Below are 23,461 nucleotides of genomic sequence, written 5' to 3'. Positions count from 1 at the left end.
GCTCTCAGTTTTTAAAAAATCATTTAGCTCCCTGTAAGAGTTTTGATAAACTTCAAGCATTTTTCTCTCTTAATAACTCCTCATGTGTGAATGTAGATGCAAAATACTCATTTAGTTTTTCAGCTACCTGAACAGGATCATAAACAGTCAGACCATCGATATCAAGTGGACCAATCTGATTCATTTCCCTTTCTTCTAGAGTAAGTAAAGAACTCTTTGCTCATTGATAAATACTGAAAACAACATGGACCTAGCATTAAACCTTAGGAACTCCACTAATGCTCACCAATAATGGAGATTTTTGATTTCCATTACTGGAGAGCAAAGATTCTCACTATGCTAGTCAAAAACTCTGACCTAACTATGACTGATTGCAGAGTTTTTGACTAGCAATGCTTGGGCTTATATTCAAATGCTGTGATCCATGGTTCTAAGTTGCTAATATCCATTTATTATATAATCATATGACAGAGCCAGAAAAGGTGAATATACTATATTTTTAAAAATATGAGAACACACTGCTAAGTCAGTTGGTGGGTGACCTCTATTAATGAATGTATGCTGAAATGGGAATGGTGTATTTTGTCTAAGTCAACAGCCAAGTGTTGTATGCAACTGAATAGCCTATTTAAAAATGTAAATATTATGTTTACCTTTAACACCCAGAAGATGGCTGTGTGGCATTATGAAGTACAATAATATGAGGGTGTAGGGTTATATTTCAATGGTTAGTTAAATTAAATTTTTATTTGTGCTATACTTTTTATATATTATATTATATTACATGCAATTTTGATCATAAATTGATTTTCTGGTAGTAGTGGTAGTAATGAGGCATGTGATGCAAGAAAGCAAGTGTATGAAGTCATCAGCCAAATAAAGAAAAAAAAAAAAAAAAACAATTTCACACATCCATTCCCTCTAAAAGTTTGTCCAGTTAGTTCCTCCTTCAATTTATTTAAGCTATCAACTTCCACAACAACAGATGGAAGTTTTTTCCAGAAATTAACCACCTGCTGGCTAATGGCAAATTTTCACACATCTATTCTACAACTGTCTTTCCTCAATTTGGATTTATGCCCCCTCAGGTTCATAATCTGAGCAAGAGCAACAATCTCATCAGAATTCAGCATTCAAGGCCTTATACACCTCAATAAGATTACCTCGGAGGTGCCTAGTCTCCAGCCACTGCAATTTGCAGAACTTAAGCCTTTCTTGCTAAGAGGACCCCTTCATTCCCCTCACCAATCTTGTTGCCCTTCACTGTACATGCTCAAGCAACTCTACATCCTTCTTAAAATGAGGCCTCCAGACCTGTATGCAGTACTCATTGGCTTGACGATTGCCTTATACAAAAGGATAATCACTTCTTTTTCTCTGCTAGCAAAATTCCTGTATATCATTCACAATACTCCATGACCTGCTCTGAAAATTAAATATCTCACTGCACAATTACTCCCAGGTCTTTTTCATTTTCTACTGCCCTAAGTGTTGTGCCACACAGTTCGTACATTTCTCTGGGGTTACTTCTACCCATATGGAGTACTTTGCATTATCAATGTTAAACTGCAGTTGCCACTCCTCAGCCCATCTACCAAAATTTTCTAGATCCTGTTGCAGTAGCACACTGTCATTAAAACCCTGCCAAACTTTGCATCATCTGCAAACTTCGACATTAAGTCTGATATACCTTCATCAACATCATTGACAAATATACAAAACAAGAGTGGGCACAATACTGAATCCTGAAGGACTCCACTATTAACATTAGTCCACGAAGTGCAGCATTCATTGATTACAACTCTTTGTCTTCTCCCACTCAACCACCCTTTTATCCATTGTAGCCACTTATCCTTAATACCATACTGCTCCAATTTGTACAGTAGTCTTCCATGTGCAACAGTGTCAAAAGCTTTCCAGAAATCCAATTATATGATATCAAAATTATTTTTTGCATCCAGTTCTTTTATAACCACATCATGGTATCTAATCAAATTTGTCAGACGAGATTTTCCCTTAACAAACCCATGCTGTGTCTGAATTATTACTGCAGTCTTGGTTAGATGACCCTGCAATGCATCTTTAACCAGTGACTCCATTATTTTACCCGGAACAGAAGTTAAACTAACTGGTCTGTAATTACTCATGTCACCCTTCAATCCCCCTTTGTGAATTGGGGATACATTTGCACATCATCTCCAGTCCGTGGGAACCTCCCCTGAGTCCAAGGATGCTCTCATAATTATGACTAAGGGTTTGCTTAATTGCTTTGCCGCCTCCTTTAATATAACTGGATAGATCCCATCCACCCCAGGTTCCCTTTCTTATGTTTAACTTCAACAATTTCTCCTCCACTTTGCTCTCAGTTACTACAAAATCATTAAGCACCCTGTTACAGTTTGATATCTGGCATTTTTCTCCCTTAATAACTGCTCCTATGTGAATGTAGATGCAAAATACTCATTCAGATTATCAGCTATCTGAGCAGGATCATCAACAGTCAAACCATCGATATCAAGTGGACCAATCTGATTTAACCCCTTCCTTCTAGAATTTATATAAGTAAAGAAGTCCTTACTGTTTTTCTTAACATCCTTTGCCCAAGATTTCTTGTAATCTGCCTACGCTTGCCTAACCTTCTTTGTGACTTGATTACAGACTAGCATATATCTGCCATGGGCTTCTGCGTCACCTGATAATTTATATGCATCGCATGCATTTTTATTCTCTGCCATGAGTCTCATTAGTTGATCTGATATCCATTTAGGCCTAAACGTTTAACAATATTTCTTAATTAGTATGAAAAGCACAGTAGTTTCCATGATTAGTTCCTTGAATTCTTCTCACTTAGAATTTGCTGTTGTGACATCATCAGTTGGTCCAACTGTACAGAATTTAAAAACTGTCTGAGACCACTGTAGCCACCTTTACGGAATCAAAACCCCTTCCCTTTACACCCCTGATGGTAATTATATCTTTATGTAAATCCCACATCAGTACACTGTGATCACTGCCGTCTAGTGGTTCCTTTAACCGCAAATTTTTTATACACAAATAATCACTGCTGATAACCAGATCAAGAGTATTACCCTCTAGTTCCTTCTCAAATATGCTGCTGCAGAAAACAATCATCCAATAAATCCACAAAAGTCTTGCTAGTGTGCGAGTGAACAACCCACAAGTTCTAGTCAATAAATGGGAAGTTAAAATCTGCCATTATAACACAATCTGATTTACTGGCCCATTCTATTTCTCTGTACAACTGTTCATTGTACTCATTAGGCCTATAATACACTTCTACTCTCATTTTTGCTTTCCTAGTGCTTATGTCACAACAAACTGACTCAACATTGCACTGTCCAACTGGATGCACTTCCTCTCCTTTCTGTACACATTGTACTCCCCAAATTCCAATTCTGAACTGCTTATATCTGTGACGCCATATTTCTGATATCCCAACAATATCTGCCTTTGATGTCTTGACCAGCACTTCAAAATCATCAAATTTATTTACTATACTTCTAGCATTGGTGTACATGCAAGTATAGATGCACCTATTCTTATTCTTAGTTACCCTAACACAACCCATGTAATTGTTTGTTTCATGATGACTCCCACCAGTCCCTGAAACCCCCAGCACCTCACCCCCCTGCTGAAAAAATTCTACTGCACGAGCCTTGCACAATCCCTCCAGGGCTGAATTTATTGACAAAACTCTCATCATATGCTCCTTCCTATCATGTCTGGACAGAATTGCACACTTGCAAATTTAACCCTAACTCACGACTTTTTTTCAGTACTGACGTGTACTTGCTAAGTAAATCTGCAGATTGCCTACTCTTAATGTCATTAGAGCCAACGTGTACAACAATATCACCCTTTGTGCCCTTAAAAGATGATATCTGTTCTACAACATCATAATCTTTTGCCCCTGGCACACATACCCTGGTCCTATTCCACCTATCCTTTTTACACAATATATTACCCGTCTCCCTGACAATAGAGTCACCAACAATAACTAACTCCTGTGGAACCAGCACATTCTGCATTGGAGATAGTTGCTGTGTTGCCTGATGCACAAGAGTGAGCTCTGGAATTGAGTTGGGCACCTGAGAGCTTGATGGCCTCCCCCATTTTAATACCTTCAAGGGAATTTATCCAACTTTTCAAACTCTCATAAGCCCCCATCAGAACGATGAGTTGGCGCCTAATTTCTTGACACACTCTGCACCTAGCAAACACAAAGACATACTCCTTGGCTAGATCATGTCTGTTCCAGAGAGTTCTGCATACATTTCACAAGTTGCACATTTTTTTAGGCTGTGATGCATTGGAGAATTGCCCCCATGGTTCTCCCCCAAGTCACAGCACTCCTGCTACTTTGTGCAAGGTTGCTTTACTGCTCTAGTCTGGAGAATGATACTGAAATTAATGGTGATGATATATGACTTAAATATTAAAATCTCAGGCAGAACTGCAGATAATGGTATTTGTTATTATTATTATTTTTTAAGGAGATCTTAATAATAGATCTGCCAATAATAAAAATCAATATAGCATAGCAAACAGTTTTTATTTGATTTCAACTACATTGAAATATAATCCAGCGACCCTATATTATTATAGTTATTTTATCAATAACCTTCATACTTTAGTCAGATTTCTTCCATTTCTCTTATTCTTTATGCCTCTGAAATTTGGTCAGTGTTTGGTCTTACCCATCAAACTTAGAGCAATAGAAATTTGCCAAATTTCTATCGCCTATAAAATGATGAGTTACGTAAAGTTCTGTCTATACGGTTTTACATAGTTGAGCAAGTATACCGGTTAGAAGATTGCATGAAAAGGATAATTATGACAATATTTATGAAAAATTATTAAAGATATATTTAGCACTGAGGAAGTATATAAGTTAGAAAATTATCCAAAAATTATATCACAGCATTGATATCTTAGCAATATCTCGATGTTTGTGTACAGAGTACACAAAAACTAAAAAAAAAATAATAAATTTATTTATTTTTTTAGTAACTACACGTCCACAGATGAAAGGGCAACAAGTTTCTGTGGGTGGTACCTGCTGAGAATAAGCAACATTAGTCTTCTCTACTGGAGAAGCACTGCTTATTCGAGGCAGCAGGCAACTTACTGTAAAGGTGTTCAACTATTACCTTTTTTTTAAACCCTTATACAGCTAATGTATTCACTTTATCCATGATGACTCATAGCAAGGCCAGAAATTCCTGACACCTTGCTTTCCAGGCTGCTGCATTTTCAAATAGAAGCAGTGCAAGAATCACCTTCACCTCTGTCTGTGGCACTGGTTAATCTATTATCTGTGTATTCCTCCAAACTAGCAGTGTTCTGACCCACCTGTTACTGCCTCGATAGCATCAGCAAATATTCTTGCACCCCCTCTATTCAAGTATATTCCATTCCTATAAAAACAGTCTCTCCTGTTAACAAGCACAGCCCACGCTGAGAAAAACTCTACCCCATGAGCCTTGCACATTCTCTCCATAGCTGAATTGATTGACAAGGTTCTCAACATGTACTCCCTGCTGTCATGAGTGGGCAGAATTGCACACACTTTCAAACTGAATCTTAAATCGTGATTTTCCTCCACATTACTTTGTACTGGTAAGTCCTTTGACCTCCTACTCTTGATATCATTAGTGCCAATGTGTACAACAATATCAACTTTTGTGCCCTTAAAGGATGATATTTGCTCTACAATGTCATCTTAAGTTTTGAGCTCAAAGGCAAGTAAGAATCCCAGAGTTGATGGCATATACTCAGTAGTTTTGAGGGAGACCACCAGAAAGTGTATTGAACAATTGAGGTTAATTATGAGGACATCTTTGGACTTGGGGGGGGAAGGAGATTCCTTTGGATTGTAGAAGTGCCAACATATCACTAATAATAAAGGCAGTTCTAAGAGTAAGGCCGGTAACTACAGACCAGTCAGTCTGACTTCAGTGGCAGGAAAAATCTTAGAGGCAATGATTAAGAGTGCAATTCAGGGATATTTAGATAGATATGGTATTCTGAAGGACATGCAACATGGTTTTGTGAAGGGAAAATCATGTTTAACTAACCTAGTGAACTATTCTGACACAGTTACTCAATGGGTTGGATGTAGGGAACAATTTTGACATAATTTATTTGGATTTTAGCAAAGCATTTTACATAAATCTGCTCTTCCAAATGCTCCTGTTTATTAGACATTTTCAAATATCTAATAAACAGGAGCATTTGGAATGCATTTAATTCAGAAATCTCCTTTAGAACATGTGGAGAAACATTAAATGAAAGTACCTTAAAATGATATTAATACAAATTTTTTAAGCATATTAGTATATAAATAACTTTTATAAGAATGCCTATAGTGTGCATGCATGATGATTTCATTATTAGAATTTTTATTAGTAAGAAATATACACAAATCCCTCCATATTTTAATTTAAAGTAGAGCTTATTAAATGCATTTTAAAAACCTTTGTTTCTTTGTATGCACTTATTTTTATAAAGTAACAGCAGGTAGTTTGCTTTTTTTATATACAGGCCTTTTAAATTTCAAAGTTATTACTGGCATATACACTGAGTGATCACTGAATTACGACCACCTTAAGAAAACTGAATGCGACCCGTTGAACACTTGAGGTATGAGAGTGCGCAGTTAGTCAACCTAAGTAGCATAGATAAGGTGTCAGTGGTTCAGTAGGTAGTAAAATTCTGAACATGATGGGTAAAAGGAAGGATTTATCGGACTTTGATAAAGGACAGAGTGTGGGTATTCGACGAGCTGTTGCCTCGAACCGGTGGGGGGTTCGAGAGCTGCCATAGTTAAAGTGTACCAGGACTGGCGTCAAAATGATCAAACAACAATCCGACAGCAAAACTGCAAAGGTCAGCGAAAGGTTGATGTTAGAGGTGAGTGCCAGGTCTGATGACTCGTACAGGTACAGCACTGTTGAAGAGTTTACTACCCAACATCTGGTATGATGTGCCGCATGCTCGCACGTATGGTCTACACCAGCAGACGACCCCATACGGCATCCTATCCTAACCAAGACTCATCGGCACAAAACACTCGCCCGATGCAAAGAGCATGAAGTTGGACGTTAGAAGACTGGAAGAAGGTGTGCTAGTCGGATGAATCGCATTATTTACTCCACACCATGGATGGTCGTGTACGGATTTGGCATCAATAACACGAGGCTCTTGATCCATCATGCATGGTATGAAATGTGCAGGCCAGTGGAGGCGGTTGTATGGTGTGGGGCATGTTTCACTGGAGGGAACGTGAACCCCTGGTGTATGTGGAACAACGTATCAGTGGTCTCCACTATCGTCAACTGCTTGCTGATTGTGTACACCCTGCTATGTTACATTTTTTCCCAAATGGCGACCGTGTCTTCCAAGATGACAATGTACCGAGCCAACGGGCACTTGTTGTGCAGGAATAGTTTGAGGAACACAGTTCTGACTTCCAGCATATCGACTGGCCTCTGAACTCCCCCAACATCAATCCCATAGAGCACTTGTGGGACACTATGGAAAGGCATATCAGGCATCTGGATACACCAATCACCTCCATACCTGCATTGCTGGGTGCATTATACACAGCTTAGTTGGCCAAACCTCCCCCGAACGCTTCCAACATCTTGTTGAATCAATGCCACATAGGATAGATGCTGTACTGAGGGCAAAAGGAGGACCTACAAAGTATTAGGTAAGTGGTCATAATTCAGTGATCACTCTTGTAATTAATGAGACCCAAAACTTCGAGTGAATTTGAAAAGTAATTTCTGAAAGGTTGTTTACTCCTGAATTAAAGTTTTATAATAAAAGTTACAATGAGCATGTTCTTCGATAAAGAATTCTTGTAATTAATTTACAAGAATTCTTTATAATAATAAATTACCTCATGGTCTGCATTTTGAAGTCCAATGCAATATGACCGAGATGCTCTTGAGAGGCATGCTGTCATTGCATATAAATCAATTCCAATATCTGCCAGCCGATAAAGCTCATTTTGCCTGTTGTGAATTTCCTATAATATAAAATGGATTACCATTGTTGAAAAGCAATTTATCTAATATATAATGTGAAGCACATAGAGAAATAGTCAACATTCTTTACATTTTCTTAGTTTAAAAAATATATGAAATTATATGAAATTAATTACACGAAAATGAAATAACACACACACTAGACACCACTATTTTAAAGAATATGGATGTTTATTCGGAGAATATGCAGGTCCATATTTTCCCAATGATATTCTGGGAATGCTTTTGAACATTTACTGAATCATGTAGCTGACATTTTACTATAATTCTTCTTTTGAAGCAGCATAATAACATATCAGCTTGAGAAATATAATCTCGTTTGTCTGTGTATCCAATATTCCAGCTCATTCCAAACATGGGTTTCAAGGTTAGGACTTTTTTTTTTGGCCAAACAAGTCTTTAAAATGTCATTTTCCTTAAATGAAGTGCACACAAGACTGGCTTTGGCATTCAGAGCATCAATATCATATTAGCATAGCCAAACTCTACAGTTTGAAGGACTGAATGTAAAATAAGTGTGAAAAACCAGGTGAAAAATAATTACAGTGGGCTGGTGTAATCTGTGTGGTGGTGGGCTGGTGTAATTAGTATTCAAAAGATTTTTTTAATAAAAATAAAAAAACAGTACTATTATTACTATTAAAAGAGGCAAATGATGTAAGAAAGCAAGATTATACAGCATCAGCCAAGAATAAAAATTCCCAATTCACCTATTCATCCCCTCCAACAGTTTGCCTAGTTCTTGAATTTATGCAAACTATCTACATCCATAACAATGGATAGAAGCTTGTTCCAGCAATCAACTACTTGTTGGCTGAAGACAAACTTCTGGATATCTATTCTGCAACCATTCTTCCTCAATTTAAATGTATGCCCACTCATGTGCATATGCTGAAGAAGAGGAAGAATTCCACCAGCATTGATTCAGCCATTCAAAGCCTTAAACACCTCAATCAGATCACCACACAGGTGCCTAGTTTCCAGGTGTTGCAATTTGCAGAACTGAAGTCTTTCTTAGTAAAAGCACCCCTTTGTTCCCCTCACCAATCTGGTTGCCCTTCCCTGTACCTGTTCCAGCATTTCTAAATCCTTCCTAAAATGAGGCCTCCAGATATACAGTACTCAAGATATGGCCTGACCATTACCTTATAAGAATGGAATAATTACCTTCTTATCCCTGGTAGCAAAATTCATTGTCATATCATTGACAAAACCCCATGAGCAGTCCTGGCACCTTGTCTGCACGCTCAGAGAAATTTGTAAGAGGCTGCACAATTATCCCAGGTCCTTTTCATTTTCCAATAACATAAGTGTAGTACCACATAGCTGATGGTGCCTCCGTAGCCAGGTGGGAAGGAGCAGCAATGCGTAGCACACGCTTCTTGATTAGACCGGGGTTCGATCCCGTCACCATCAAATACGGAGGATGCGGAAAGGTCAGGGAATGACCACCGCATTACTGGTGCCCACATGCAATACCTTGAATTTGTCAATGTTATACTTCAATTGCCATTTTCAGTCCACCTGCCTAATTTTTCTAGATCTTGTTGCAGCAGCATATCTTCATTACTGCTGTTAACTACCCTTGCCAACCTTTGTATCATCTGCAAATTTAGGCATGCTAGGTTCTGTTCTATTATACTTTTTCACTGCATAAGGGCCACCATTATTCAAATCCATCGCATTTGCAAATCGATCTTTGTATCGGTTTGCCTTTACACTGATTTTTATAATGTTCGAAATGTAGTGATTTCCTGATTATTATTGGCCTTGTGGTCCTCTGTCGAGATGGGCATAATGGTCAGTCTATTTTTTTCATTTTTCGTCTTGTTGGTCCAGTATTGTAGTTAGTTTTATTCTCCATTTTCGTGATATTTCACATAATTTAGGCTTGGTGTCAGCAAGGAGGTGCTGCTAAATTTTAATCAATTGGCTTATTATAAAATATTATTTTTTTGCTTTTTTAAATTACTTTAGGAGCATTCCTTCTACAATACCTTTTATCTTGATTATCCTCCCCCCTTTCGTTTTATTATGTATTGTTTACTTTTACTTTCGCTCTACCCATTTACCATGCTACTGACATGTTTTATTTATCTTTATTTTAGTTTTTATACATGTATTTCATTATTTATTTTATAACAAATTAAAATAGAATAAATATTCTTCATTTATATACTACTAACAGTTGTGAACAGAAATGTTTATTGATTGGTTTTTCAAAACAAATCAACTTTTCAACTCTTTCCTAAATATTTGGTCTTTAATGTATTTTTACTTCTGGTGGCTCTAAGATTGAGAAAAATTAATGCATTTTTCTTTGTTAATTTCCTCTATGTATTTTAATCTATGATGGAAAATATTAAATTTGCATAACAGATTAATACTGGGGGGGACTCATAATTTGAGGAAGAGACATCACAACATTCTCTTCAATGTAAGTCAGATATAACCATGGAGAGTGTAAACTAATATTCCCACTTCCATACACAACTTTTATAATTTTTTACAGATGCCATTTTGAAAGACAAAGCATTTTGCTTGGATGATAAATTTAATTTTGAAAATATCTGCAGTAATTAGTCTAATACACTTAATTCAATTATCATCGTGTTTAGAAAAATCATAGTAAATTCAACATCTACTTTAGTATACAGTGATGTGACTTCATAAGAATCAAGAATAATGGTTGGTTTTCAAACAGTATTTTTTAATGTGATAAAAGGCATCTTATGTGTTCTTAACTCTAAACTTAAAAAAATGCTTTACTAGTTGAAACATGATCTGAACAATACAATATCTTCAATTTTCATTGTTCTGAAAAAGAATGATGAAAATTCCAAAAAAATCAGAAGTCTACTATGATACTATTAGGGCAAGTAGGCACCTGCTTACCCACCAATAATGCTCCAATAAGAGTTGAAACTGCAGTCTCGGTAGATATGTATATCTACCGAGACTGCATGTATATCGCAATTCCATATTTTCGTGCAAAGCAACAACCAAGTGCTTTACAGGACCTAAGAAAAGAAGATTTCCACAAGTCGATGAAGCTGTGATATATTTTGTAACAGAGACACGTGCAAAAGGATTACCCATCACTCGACAAGCCATGCAATTGAAAGCAGGAGAAATTGCCAAGTCCCTCGGAATAGAGAAAATAATTTTTATAGGCAGTCGTGGCTGGTGCGACAGACTCATACTTCGTAACAGATTATCGTTAAGGTGCCGAACATCTATCGGTCAAAAAATTCCTGCAGACTTTCAACAGAAGCTGATTAACTTTCAGCAACAGGTGATGAAATTAAGGAAAAAAAGAAACTATGAGTTTAGTCAAATTGGAAATGCTGATGAAACCCCGGTCTTCTTCGATATGCCTCGAAATTACACCGTCAATGCTAAAGAAATCAAGATTATAAGCACAGGCTACAAAAAGCAGCATATCACTGTGATGCTATTCATCACCGCTGATGGTCAAAAGTTGCCACCATATTTAATTTTAAATAGAAAATCCATACCGAAGAATGAAATTTTCCCCAAAGATGTTATTGTGCGTGCACAAAAAAATGGATGGATGTCGGCAGAGCTTATGGAAGACTGGCTAAATGCTGTGTGGAATAGACATCCTGGAAATCTTCATAACCCACCTAGCATGCTAGTACTTGATGCATTTCGTGGACAATTGTCCGAATGTGTCAAAAATAAAATCGTGCAAAAACGTGGTGACTTGGTTGTGATTCCTGGTGGCATGACTAGCCAACTGCAGCCACTCGACGTTTCAGTCAACAAGCCATTTAAGGATTATTTGAGAAAGGAATATGAATCCTGGCTGTTGACCGACAACCTTCCGGAAAAATTAAGAAAGCGCCGGCATCAAAATTGGCAGAATAGGTATCAACAGCTTGAAAGCTGATCCCAGAAAGAATAGTAAAGCACTCATTTAAAAAATGTTGCATCACCAACACTCTTGATGGCTCAGAAGAATCTGACCATGAATGTGAAGTAGACTCTAATATTGATTCAGATGCAGATATCGATGGCTCAGAAGATTCAGAAGGAAGTGATGAATAACATACCCACTGATAAATACCGGTACTATTGTTGTTAGTATATTAAATTCTATTATAATAAAAATATTTGTTAGATTTATCAAAGAAATATGGTAATTGTCTTGTATAATTACATTGGACACTAAGTATTTTGGCCTCGTTAAATAAAAAAAAGTATCTTTTTCTTTAACGGCATGAAAGGCTAATTCTGACACTGCCGAACAAGAAGCACGAACTGAGGTTGTGTGTTGATTAACACGAAAATTCAGAGGAAACCGCATAGAACCCTAATAAGACGAGTCACAATCACCACAAGAAATTTTGTATACTAGGTCATTTATTTGTGTTGTGAATGAGGACAGGACTGAGCGATTGTTCAGTACAGTGTGTAATTTCCATATTGGCCTGGCTACAATTTTAAATTCAGTATCTTTAAAGAATCTGTTAAGTTGTTTGTGCCACTGTTCAACATATGGGACAGAAACAAAGTATTTTTTTATATTACTATTGTTTTTTGTTGGTGTATGTTTTTGTATTCTATCCTTAGCCTGTAGCCTAATTCTGTCTATTGTAGCAAGTGGGTAACCCCTGTTTTAAGAATCTGCTGGTTAATATTTGTATTTCTGAGCCCAAAGAAGATTCTGTCATTGAATATTTATAGGCATTGAGAAATTGATTAAAGATAATCGATATTTTGTAGGTGAACGGGTGGTAGATGTTATAATGCAGAAGCATACCGGTGTTTGTAAGTTTATGATAGATGTTAAACTGGATTTTATTCGCGTCCCGAGTAAGTGTGAAATTTAGAAAATTTAATGACTTAGTATCTGTATTCTCCCTCTCCAATGTAAATTTGAGTCTAGAATGAATATTATTAAATGAACGTAAAATGCCTGGATAGTGCTACTATCAGTAATGACTAGAACATCGTCTAAATATCTCCCATAGTATGTGATACGGAGTAGAAAAGGCGTCAAACGTATACGTTCAATTGTTGAGAGATAGATCTCCGATATTAGGCCGCTCAGGCTTAATCCCATTGGCAAACCAAAAATTTGTTTGTATACTGTCTCGAAGGGTGATATAGCTGGCTTCAACTCAGAGTTTAATTAAATGAAAACTTTCCTTAAGAGGAAGCTTCATATAATTAATCGGTATCAAGTTATTATTTAACATGTCCCAAGGAATATCTAATGTGTATTCAAAGTTTACATTCGTAAATAACGAGGTAACATTTATTGAGAATAAATTATCACTACCACCAAGTCTACAGTCCTCAAGGTTATTAAATAGTGTACCATAGTTCTTAATCCCAAATTGCACTGCCTCTCTAAAGGGTTTTATAATGCTTTGTACATGTGTGGCCAAGGATGAAAATGATGTACGATTTTTTAATTGTTTTCATTTTAATTTCTGGAGAGTCTCATATGGAAGCATTCTACATATTATATTGAGGTAAAGTTCTCTTATTCCTTTACAAATTGTAATTTATCTGTTTACAATTTAAAAATAAAAAAGCCATGAGAAGTCAGTATGATATATCTACAATTGCATGTATTCTATGTTTAACTTACCTATTTGAGATATATGAAAAACCCTGTATCTTGTCCAAAAGTAAGTATTATTAAAATCATACAGGTTCCCACTAACCAAAAAAGAATGTGTTTTTTTTTTTTTTTTTTTTGATTTGGTAGTTGTTGGCGCATCGGCTTCTGTGGCCATATTGCACCTCCCAAGGTTTTTGCAGTACTTTGATCCAAGCCCGAGGCGGGAATCGAACCCGCGACCTTTGGTTGCCGGGCAGGTACTTTACCCGCTCGGCTAAAAGGAATGTGTATTTCAAGCTAGCAATGGGAATTAAACCCATATATTTATATATGCTTGTTTGTTATTTGGTTTTTAGGAGCATTAGCAACTAAAGCCATATTGCTCTGGATATGCGGTGGTCATTCCCTGACCTTTCTGCATCCTCCGTATTTGGTGGTGACGGGCTCGAACCCTGGTCTAATCAAGAAGCGTGTGCTACGTACTGCTGCTCCTTCCCACCTGGCTACGGAGGCGCCTATTTATATATGCATGGCAAGTGATCACACATATCACACCGGTATTTATCAACTATCACCGAAGAATTTGAAATAAAATGAGAGAAAGAGAGAGAAAAGAAATGAAGAGAGTTATTTTCTTACCTTTGCAAATATTGTTAACACAAGTCCGATTACTATCTCTAATCTTGCCACTGATTTTTCTAGGTTGTTGCCAGATTTCTAAATATTTAAAATGAAGAAAGAAGTTATAATTTGGATAAACATGGTTCAGTTTTTTTTTTAAATAGAAAACAGCTAAAGTTCACAATTAAAAAAAGAAAATTTTCATGCTAACAGAAAGTGTGATGGTTGAGTTGTTTTCTTATATAGCCAGGAGATGTTAGTGTATGTCAGTATATTCAACCCCGGGGGCTCACATCTGGTGAGTATGGGCTTGGCACACCAGGGTCCTGAGCTGGATATCATCATTCTTCTCTTTCTTGGTGATTCCCTACTTCTCTCTCTCTCTCTCTCTCTCTCTCTCTCTCTCTCTCTCTCTCTCTCTCTCTCTCTCTCTCTCTCTCTCTCTCAGGTAACTTGGGAATTTTTTTTTTTTTCCTGGTGCAGCATAAGCCTCAGGCTTCCTTGCACCATATGGGTATTATTAATAATAATAATAATAATAATTTTCTCAGCATGGTCCAAGCTTGTCAACCTCCTGAGACTTTTTACAGGGATAGGATACACTTAACTAGAAGGATATACAAGAATATTTGCTTATGCTATTGAGGCGGCATTAAGTTGAACATAAAACTGATAGCTTGAAGAGATACACAGAACAGAAGATTAACAGCAGCTGCAGGCAGAAGCATCAGTTATTCTCGCATTACTTCTATTGGAATTGTAACAGTCTGGAAAGCAAGGTTTCAGGAAATAAAAATACATGGACTGGTAGGGTTAAAACAGGTGAACAAGTACATGTATACATGCAAGTACACTCTTGCTAGGAGTACAGTAAAAAAAATATGATGAATTTGAAGTACTGGATATGACATCAAAGGTGGACAATTGTAGAGATATTGGAGATATCATTTGTCGACATAAGTGATGTCTGACAAATCATTGCAATATAGTCAGTACAATGTTTACAGAAAGGCCAGAAGGAGAGTGGGGGGGGGAAAGAGAAGTTTTTAGTATTAGTAGTGGAAACGATGCAAGAAAGCAAGTTTATATAGCATCAGCAAACAAAAAAAAAAAAAAAAAAACTTTCCCATTTCACCCATACATCCCCCTTCAACAGTTTGTCTAGTTTTCCTTGAATTTATTCAAGTTATTATTCAAGAATTTATTCAATCACCCACTGGCTAAAGGTAAACTTCAGTACATCTATTCTGCAACCATCCTTGCTCAATTTGAATTTATGCTTCCTCATGTATGTAGTTTGAGCAAGAGAAAGAATCCCATCAGCAGTAAGTTTGCTCGATTCATTCAAAGCCTTAACACCTCAATCTGATTGCCACGCAGGTCCCTAGTCTCCAGATGTTGATTTGCAGAACTGAAGCCTTTCTTGGTAAGAGCACCCATTTATTACACTTACCAATCTTGTTGGTAAGTGTAATAAATGAGGTCTCCAGACCTGCATGCAGTACTCAAGATGTGGTTTGATCATTGCTTTATACAATGAAATAATCAACTTTTTGTTTTTAATGAAAACCCCAAGCACAAGAGGTATCAGAACCTATATTACTTAGTACTGTGCATGGGTTTAAGGCTGAGAAGATGAAGGAAGTACTTGTTGACATCAGACTTCAATCTCTGTAGATTGTAATTTTCAGGAAATATGTATGAATGGAGATAGTTCCATAAAGTGGAACTTGAAAGAATAAAGGAGGAAGCAGAAAAGTTGGTTCTGTGAGTTTGAAGTAAAAGGACGATGATTGGTTGCAGCACATTTTCAGACTGGTTTGGAAGATAGAGTGGGAATTATAAAAGCAGATTCAGAAAAACAGTGCCCATAGAAGTATCTATACAAAAGGCATGTAGCAGAAACAGAATGTCTATGAGATAGAGAGTGGAGAGACTTTGTTACAGATGAATCATTAATTAGGGGAACAAAGGATTGCTCTTACGAAGAAAGGCTTAAGTTTTGCAAATAAGTGTCTTGAGACTAGGCACCTGCGAGGTGATCTGATTGAAGCGTATAAAGCCTTGAATGGTTTGAGCATGCTCAATGCTGATGGGATTCTTCCTCTTGCTCAGAATAATCACCTGAGAGGGCATAAATTCAAATTGAGGAAAGACAGTTGTAGGATAGATGTGTGGAGGTTTATTTACAGCCAGCGGGTGGTTGATTGCTGGAACAAACTTCCATCTGTATTTGTAGAAGTTGATAGTTTAAATGGATTCAAGGCAGAACTAGCCAAACATTTTCAGTGAGTGGATGGGTGAAATAAGGTGGTTTTAATCTGAGCAACAGGAAGAATCCCATCAGCATTCATCTTGCTCAACCCATTCAAGGCCTTATACACCTCAATCAGATCACCTTGCAGGTGCCTAACTCTCTATGTGCTACAATTTGCAGAAATTAAGCCTTTCTTGGTAAGAGCACCCATTTGTTCCCCTCACCAATCTTGTTGCCCTTCTTTGTACTCGTTCTAGCAACTCGACATCCTTCTTAAAAGGAGGCTTCCAGACCTGTACACAGTACTCTAGGTGTGGCCTGACCATTGCCTTGTAAAACGGGATAATCACCTCCCTGTCCCTGCTAGCAAAATTCCTATATATCATTGACAAGACTCCATGACCTTCCATGGCAGCCTGTCTGCACTCCTCAGCAAACTTCATATTTGACTACACAATTACCCCCAGGTCTTTTTCACTTTCCACTTCCCTGAGTGTACTACCACACAGTTGGTACATTTCTCTTGGTTTATTGCTACCCATATGCAGTACTTTGCATTTGTTAATGTTAAACTTCAGTTGCCACTTCTCAGCCCATTTGCCCAACTTGTCTAGTTCCAGTTGGAGTAGCATACTGTCTTTACTGTTGTTAACAACCCTGCCAACCTTTGTATCATCTGCAAACTTGGACATTAATCCTGATATACCTTCATCAATATCATTGATGAATACACAAAACAACAATGGGCCCAACACCAAACCCTGGGGAACTCCACTAATAACATTTGTCCATGAAGAGCAGTGTCCATTGATTACCACTCTCTGTCATCTCCCATTCAACCATCCCTTTATCCATTGTAGCAACTTACCCTTAATGTCATACCTCTCCAATTTATACAGCAATCTTCCATGTGCAACAGTATCAAAAGCTTTCCTGAAATCCAAGTATATGATATCAAAATTATTTTTGGCATTCAGTTCCTTTGTGACCACATCATAGTAAGCAATCAAATTGCTCAGACAAGAACTCCTTTTGACAAACCCATGCTGTGTCTTAACTATTACTGCAGTCTTGTCTACATGATCCTGCAATGCTTCTTTATCCAGTGACGCCATTATTTTCCCTAGAACAGAAGTCAAATTAACCGGTCTGTGATTACTCCTGTTACCCTTTGATCCCCCCCCCCTCGTGAATTGAAGATACATTTTGACATCTTCAGTCCATGGCGAAATTGTTTAACTTTAACAATTTCTTCTCCACTTTGCTCTCAGTTATTACAAAATCATTTAGCAAAAACCCTTCCCTTTACACCTGATGATAGTTACATAGTAATAGTAATCGTGGCCTGTGATGCAAGAAAACAAGCATATGAGCTTATGTAGCATCACCCAAAAAAAAAGAAAAAAAAAAAAAAATTCACACAACCATTCCCTCTAAATGTTTGTGCAGTTCCTCCTTAAATTTGCATTGCTCAGAAAACTTCATATCTGACTGCATAATTACTCCCAGGTCTTTTTCATTTTCTACCATCCTAAGTGTAGTACTACACAGTTGGTACGTTCTCCTGGGGTTACTTCTACCCATATGCAGTAATTTGCATTTGTCAATGTTAAACTTCAGTTGCCACTTCTCAGCCTATCTTCCCAAATTTTCTAGATCCTGTTGCAGTAGCACACTGCCATTACTGTCATTAACAACCCTGCCAACCTTTGTATCATTTGAAAACTTCGACACTAAGCCTAATATACCTTCATCAATATCATTTATAAATATACAAAACAACAGTGGACCCAACACCGAACCCTGTGGGACTCCACTAATAACATTAGAACATGAAGAGCAGCACCCATTGGTTACCACTCTCTGTCTTCTCCCACTCAACCATCCTTTTATCCATTGTAGCAACTTATCCTTAATACCATTCTGCTCTAATTTGTTACAATAATTTTCCAGCACAACAGTGTCAAAAGCTTTCCTGAAATCCAAGTATATATTATCAAAATTAATTTTTGCATCCAGTTCCTTTGTAACCTCATCACAATATGCAATCATATTTGCCAGCCAAGACTTTCCCTTAACAAACCCATGCTGTGTCTGAATTATTGCTGAAGTCTTGTCGAGATGATGATCCTGCAATGCATCTTTAACGAGTGACTCCATTATTTTACCCGAAACAAAGTTAAACTAACTAGTCTGTAATTACTCGTGTCACTCTTCGATCCCTCTTTGTGAACTGCAGACACATTTGCACATCCCCAGTTTGTGGGGACCTCCCTCGGGTCCAAGGATGCTCTCATAATTATGGCTAAGGGTTTGCTTAGTTCCTTTGCCGCCTCCTTTAATATAACTGGATACATCCCATCCAACCCAGGCGCCTTTCTTATGTTTAATTTCAATAATTTCTCCTCCACTTTGCTCTCAGTTGTTACAAAATCATTACGCACCCTGCTACAATTTGATAACCTTCTGGCATTTTCAATCCTTAATAACTCCTTATGTGTGAATGTAGATGCAAAACACTCATTCAGTTTGTTTGCTATCTGAGCAGGATCACGAACAGTCTAACCATCGATATCAAGTTGACCAATCTGATTCATTCCCTTCCTCTTAGAGTTTATACAGAGTGATTCACTACCAGTGTGACAAACTTGCAGGAGGTGTAGGGGGCACAAAGACGAATCGGAATCACATAGCATTGCAGGGTCTGAAATGCCTTCGTCATGCGGTAGAGGACGTTTAACGGGAGGTCACGTGAACAGCGATCCCGCTGAAAGTGAGCATTTGCGAACCGGTTCCCGAGGCAGTAGAATGGACGAGTATTCAAACGTTGAACTGGCCGACATGCACCTCGTGTATGGAGCTGCGGACTGTAATGGGCGCGTCGCTCTGCGCTTGTACCAGGAACGTTTCCAGCACAGGTGTGTTCCTCATCATACGATTTTCGCACGTGTGCACAGAAGATTACGTGAGACTGGTTGTTTCAAGAAAGCGAACGACGAGGATGCCAGACAATGAGGAGAATGTCCTAGGTCTTGCAGAAGGCAATCCGAGTACGAGTACTCAAGCGATAGGCCAACGATTGGGTATTTCCCAATCCACTGTATGGAGGATACTGTCAACAAACCAAATGAGTTCATACCATCTGCAACGCGTCCAATCATTGGAGCCTGTAGATTATCCACTCCGGAGGACTTTTGCTAATTGGTTTCTTCAACAGAAACGGTTCGCAAATGCTGACTTCCAGCGGGATCGCTGTTCACGCGACCTCCCGTTAAACGTCCTCTACCGCATAACGAAGGCATTTCGGACCCTGCAATGCTATGTGATTCCGATTCGTCTTTGTGCCCCCTACACCTCCTGCAAGTTTGTTGCACTGGTAGTGAATCACCCTGTATAAGTAAAGAAATCTTGCTGTTTTTTTTAGCATCCTTTGCCAAAGATTTCTTGTAATCTGCCCTCACCTGCCTAAGGCATATTACAAGAGATTACAGATCACAAAGCCTTGTGACTTGTAATCAAGACAAGGCTTTGTGACTTGATTACAGACTAGCTTATATCTGCCGTAGGTAAATCTCACCTCAGTATGCTGTTATCACTGCCACTTAGTGGTTTCTTTATCTGCAGATTCTTAATGCATTAATAATCACTGCTGATAATCAGATCAAGAGTATTATTCCCTCTAATTGCCTCTTGAACATGCTGCTGTAGAAAACAGTCATCCAAAAATCCACAAAAGTCTTGTTAGTGTGCAAGTTTCGGTCACTATCTGGATAGTTAAAACCCCCGTTCATGAGACATCCTGATTTACTGACCCACTCTATTTTTCTGTACGGTTGTTTGTTGTACTCATCAGTCATTAGGCCTATAACACACTCTTACTCTCATTTCTGCTTTCCCAGTGCTTATGTCACAATGGCGCCTCCATAGCCAGGTGAGCAGGAGCAGCAGCAGTGCGTAGCACACGCTTCTTGATTAGATCGGAGTTCGAGCCCATGACCACCAAATACGGAGGATGCGGAAAGGTCAGGGAATGACCACCGCATATCCCCGGAGCAATATGGCCTTGGTTGGTAATGCTCCTAAAAACCAAATAACTAACAAGCAAACAAGCTTATGTCACACCATACTGACTCAACATTGCACTGGCCACCCATGTAAACTTGATGCACTACCTTAGATTTTATGTTTCCTAACTAACAGCATAACCTCACTTCCCTGTATATACCGTCTGTCCTTTCTGGACCTTTTGCTTTGCTGCTCTACTCAAAGAGCCCTGACCCTTACAACACATATTACAGAACATTCACTAACACTATATATACATTCATTAACCTGTTTTACTGAGTTTCTGTATTTCATCACAGTGACACTACATAGAGATGGACATTAGTCCGGGAGCCACTATAGACAGGGTACACCTATACATGTCCTTTCTGTACATATTATACTCCCCAAATTCAAATTCTGCATTACTTATATCTGTGCAACACCTCGTCTCTTACATCCAACAACATCCCCCTTCCCTAGAGAATTCTTCAAGTGTGAATGTAGATGCAAAATACTCATTCAGTTTATCAGCTACCTGAGTAGGACAACCAACAGTCAAACAACTGAAATCAAGTGGACCAATCTGATTCATCTATAATTTGATGCTATAATTTATGTTTCCTAACTAACAGCATAACCTCACTTCCCTATATATACCATCTGTCCTTTCTGGACCTTTTGCTTTGCTGCTCTGCTCATAAGAGCCCTGACCCTTACAACACATATTACAGAACATTCACTAACACTATATATATATATTTAGTGCTTGACCAGCACTTCACATTTATCGAATTTAATTACTAAACTCCTAGTATTGGTTACATGCACCTGTTCTTACTCTTAGTTACCCTAACACAGACCATGTATTTACTTGTTTCATGATGACTCCCAGCAGTTCTTGAAATCCCCATCTTTGAATGAGCAGCAGCATTCCACGCTGCTGCTCATTCCAATAGAAGTGGTGCAAGAATCACTTTCATCTCTGCTTGTGTGGCTATTATTAATCTATTAGCCTGTATCCAAACTACAGTTTTCCAACCCACTAACACTGCCTCAATAGCACCAGCAAATATTCTTGCACCCTTTCTATTTAAGTGTATCCCATCCCTGTAGAAGCAGTCTCTCCGGTTAACAAGCACAGACCATGCTGAGAAAAATTCTGCCCCACAAGCCCTGCACAATCTCTGCAAGGCAGAATCGATTGACAAGACTCTCATCATATACTCCCTCCAATCATGTCTTGGCAGAAATGCAGACACTTTCAAATTTAATCCAAACTTGCAACTTGTTTTCAACATTAGCCTGTACTTATTATTGGTAGAGGAATATGATGCACGCGTATACAGCATCAGCCAAAAAAAAAAAAAAAAAACTCATTTCACCCATCCATTCCAAATGTTAGTCTAGTTCTGCCTTGAATTTATTTAAGCTGTGAACTTCCACAACGACAGATGGAAGTTTGTTCTGGCAATGAACCACCTGCTGGCTAAAGGCAAATTTCCATACATCTATTCATCTATTCTACAACTGTCTTTCCTCAATTTGGATTTATGCCCCCTCAGGCAATTAATCTGGGCAAGAGAAAGATCCCATCGGCATTGAGCTTGCTCAAACCATTCAAAGCTTTATACACCTCAATCAGATCCCCTCGCAGGTGCCTAGTTTCCAGAACTGCAATTTGCAGAGCTTAAGCCTTTCTTTGTAAGAGCAACCCTTTGTTCCATTCACTAATCTTGTTGCTCTTCTCTGTACTTGTTCCAGCAGCTCTACATCCTTCGACAAAACGAGGCCTCCAGACTTGTATACAGTACTCAAGGTGTGGCTTGACCATTGCCTTATACAAGGGGATAATCACCTCCTTATCCCTGCTAGAAAAATTCCTGTATATATTATCACCAGGACACCATGAGCTACTCTTGCAGACTGTCTGCACTGCTCAGAAAACTTCATATCTGACTGCTCAACTACCCCAGGTCTTTTTCATTCTACACTACCCTTACTTGTTAAGTAAGTCCACAGATCTCCTACTGGTAATGGCATTAGTGCCAACGTGTACAACAGTATCAACTTTCGTTCCCTTAAAAGATGATATCTGCTCTAAAACATCATCAACTTTTGCCCCCTTGCCAACATACCCTGGTCCTATTCCACCTATCCATTTTGCACAATACATTTACTGTTTCCCTGTCAATAGAGTCACCAACAATTGACTAGCTGCTGTGGGACCAGTGCATTCTGTCTTTGGAGATTGGCATTGTGTTGCCCGATGATCAAGTGCAAGCTCTGGTATTGATGTGTTCAGCTGAGAGCTTGATGGGTCACACAATTTAAATTCTTCGAAGGCATCCCACAGTTCTTCAAGTTCTCATAAAGGTTCATAACAATTCTGAGTTGGCACCTAACATCCTCACAGTCTTTATATCAAGCACACACAAAGACATCCCCCTTAGCAATATCATGTTCCATTCCTGATAGTTACACAAATGTCAAACAAGCAGTAAATTTCATAAGGCTGTGATTCAGAGAAAACCATCCTTCTTAGTTCTTCCCTGAGCCACGACACTCCCACTACCTAGAGCTCTTTTCTTTGCTGCTCTGCTCTTAAGCATGATTTGTTTTGAATTCAATATAATTAAAAATACTACACTAAAGTTATATCCTAATGCAGTAATAAAACTAGGCACCAGTTGCGCTATGAAGTTTACATTATTGAATATATATACATTTCAATATTGAGCTTATGGTATATGTATTTTGTATCTCCTTCCAAGTATATGTTATATCATTTCTGTATCTTTTATCAAGTGTATGTTATATCATTTCTGTATCTCTTATCAAGTTTAAGTTATATGTACAGGGGGTCCC

General features: G+C 38.1%; 1 protein-coding gene across 1 annotated transcript in view; it reads right to left on the bottom strand.

The window, feature by feature from the left end:
- LOC150086747 (complex I assembly factor ACAD9, mitochondrial-like) overlaps positions 1 to 23,461 on the bottom strand; it is a 216,665-nt gene that overhangs the window by 30,237 nt on the left and 162,967 nt on the right. The window contains exons 15-16 of the mRNA XM_090371556.1: positions 14,311 to 14,388; positions 7,928 to 8,056 (exon numbers count right to left, since the gene is read on the bottom strand). Of these exons, the coding sequence (XP_090227682.1) occupies positions 7,928 to 8,056; positions 14,311 to 14,388 (207 nt within the window). The remainder of the gene's footprint in view (positions 1 to 7,927; positions 8,057 to 14,310; positions 14,389 to 23,461) is intronic.

The sequence above is a fragment of the Mastigoproctus giganteus genome, chromosome 4 (assembly GCF_048544385.1).
Source record: "Mastigoproctus giganteus isolate SK-2022 chromosome 4, ASM4854438v1, whole genome shotgun sequence".
Lineage (NCBI taxonomy): Eukaryota > Metazoa > Arthropoda > Arachnida > Uropygi > Thelyphonidae > Mastigoproctus > Mastigoproctus giganteus.
The sequence above is the reverse complement of the archived record's forward strand: the minus strand, read 5'-3'. Positions and strand labels throughout refer to the sequence as shown.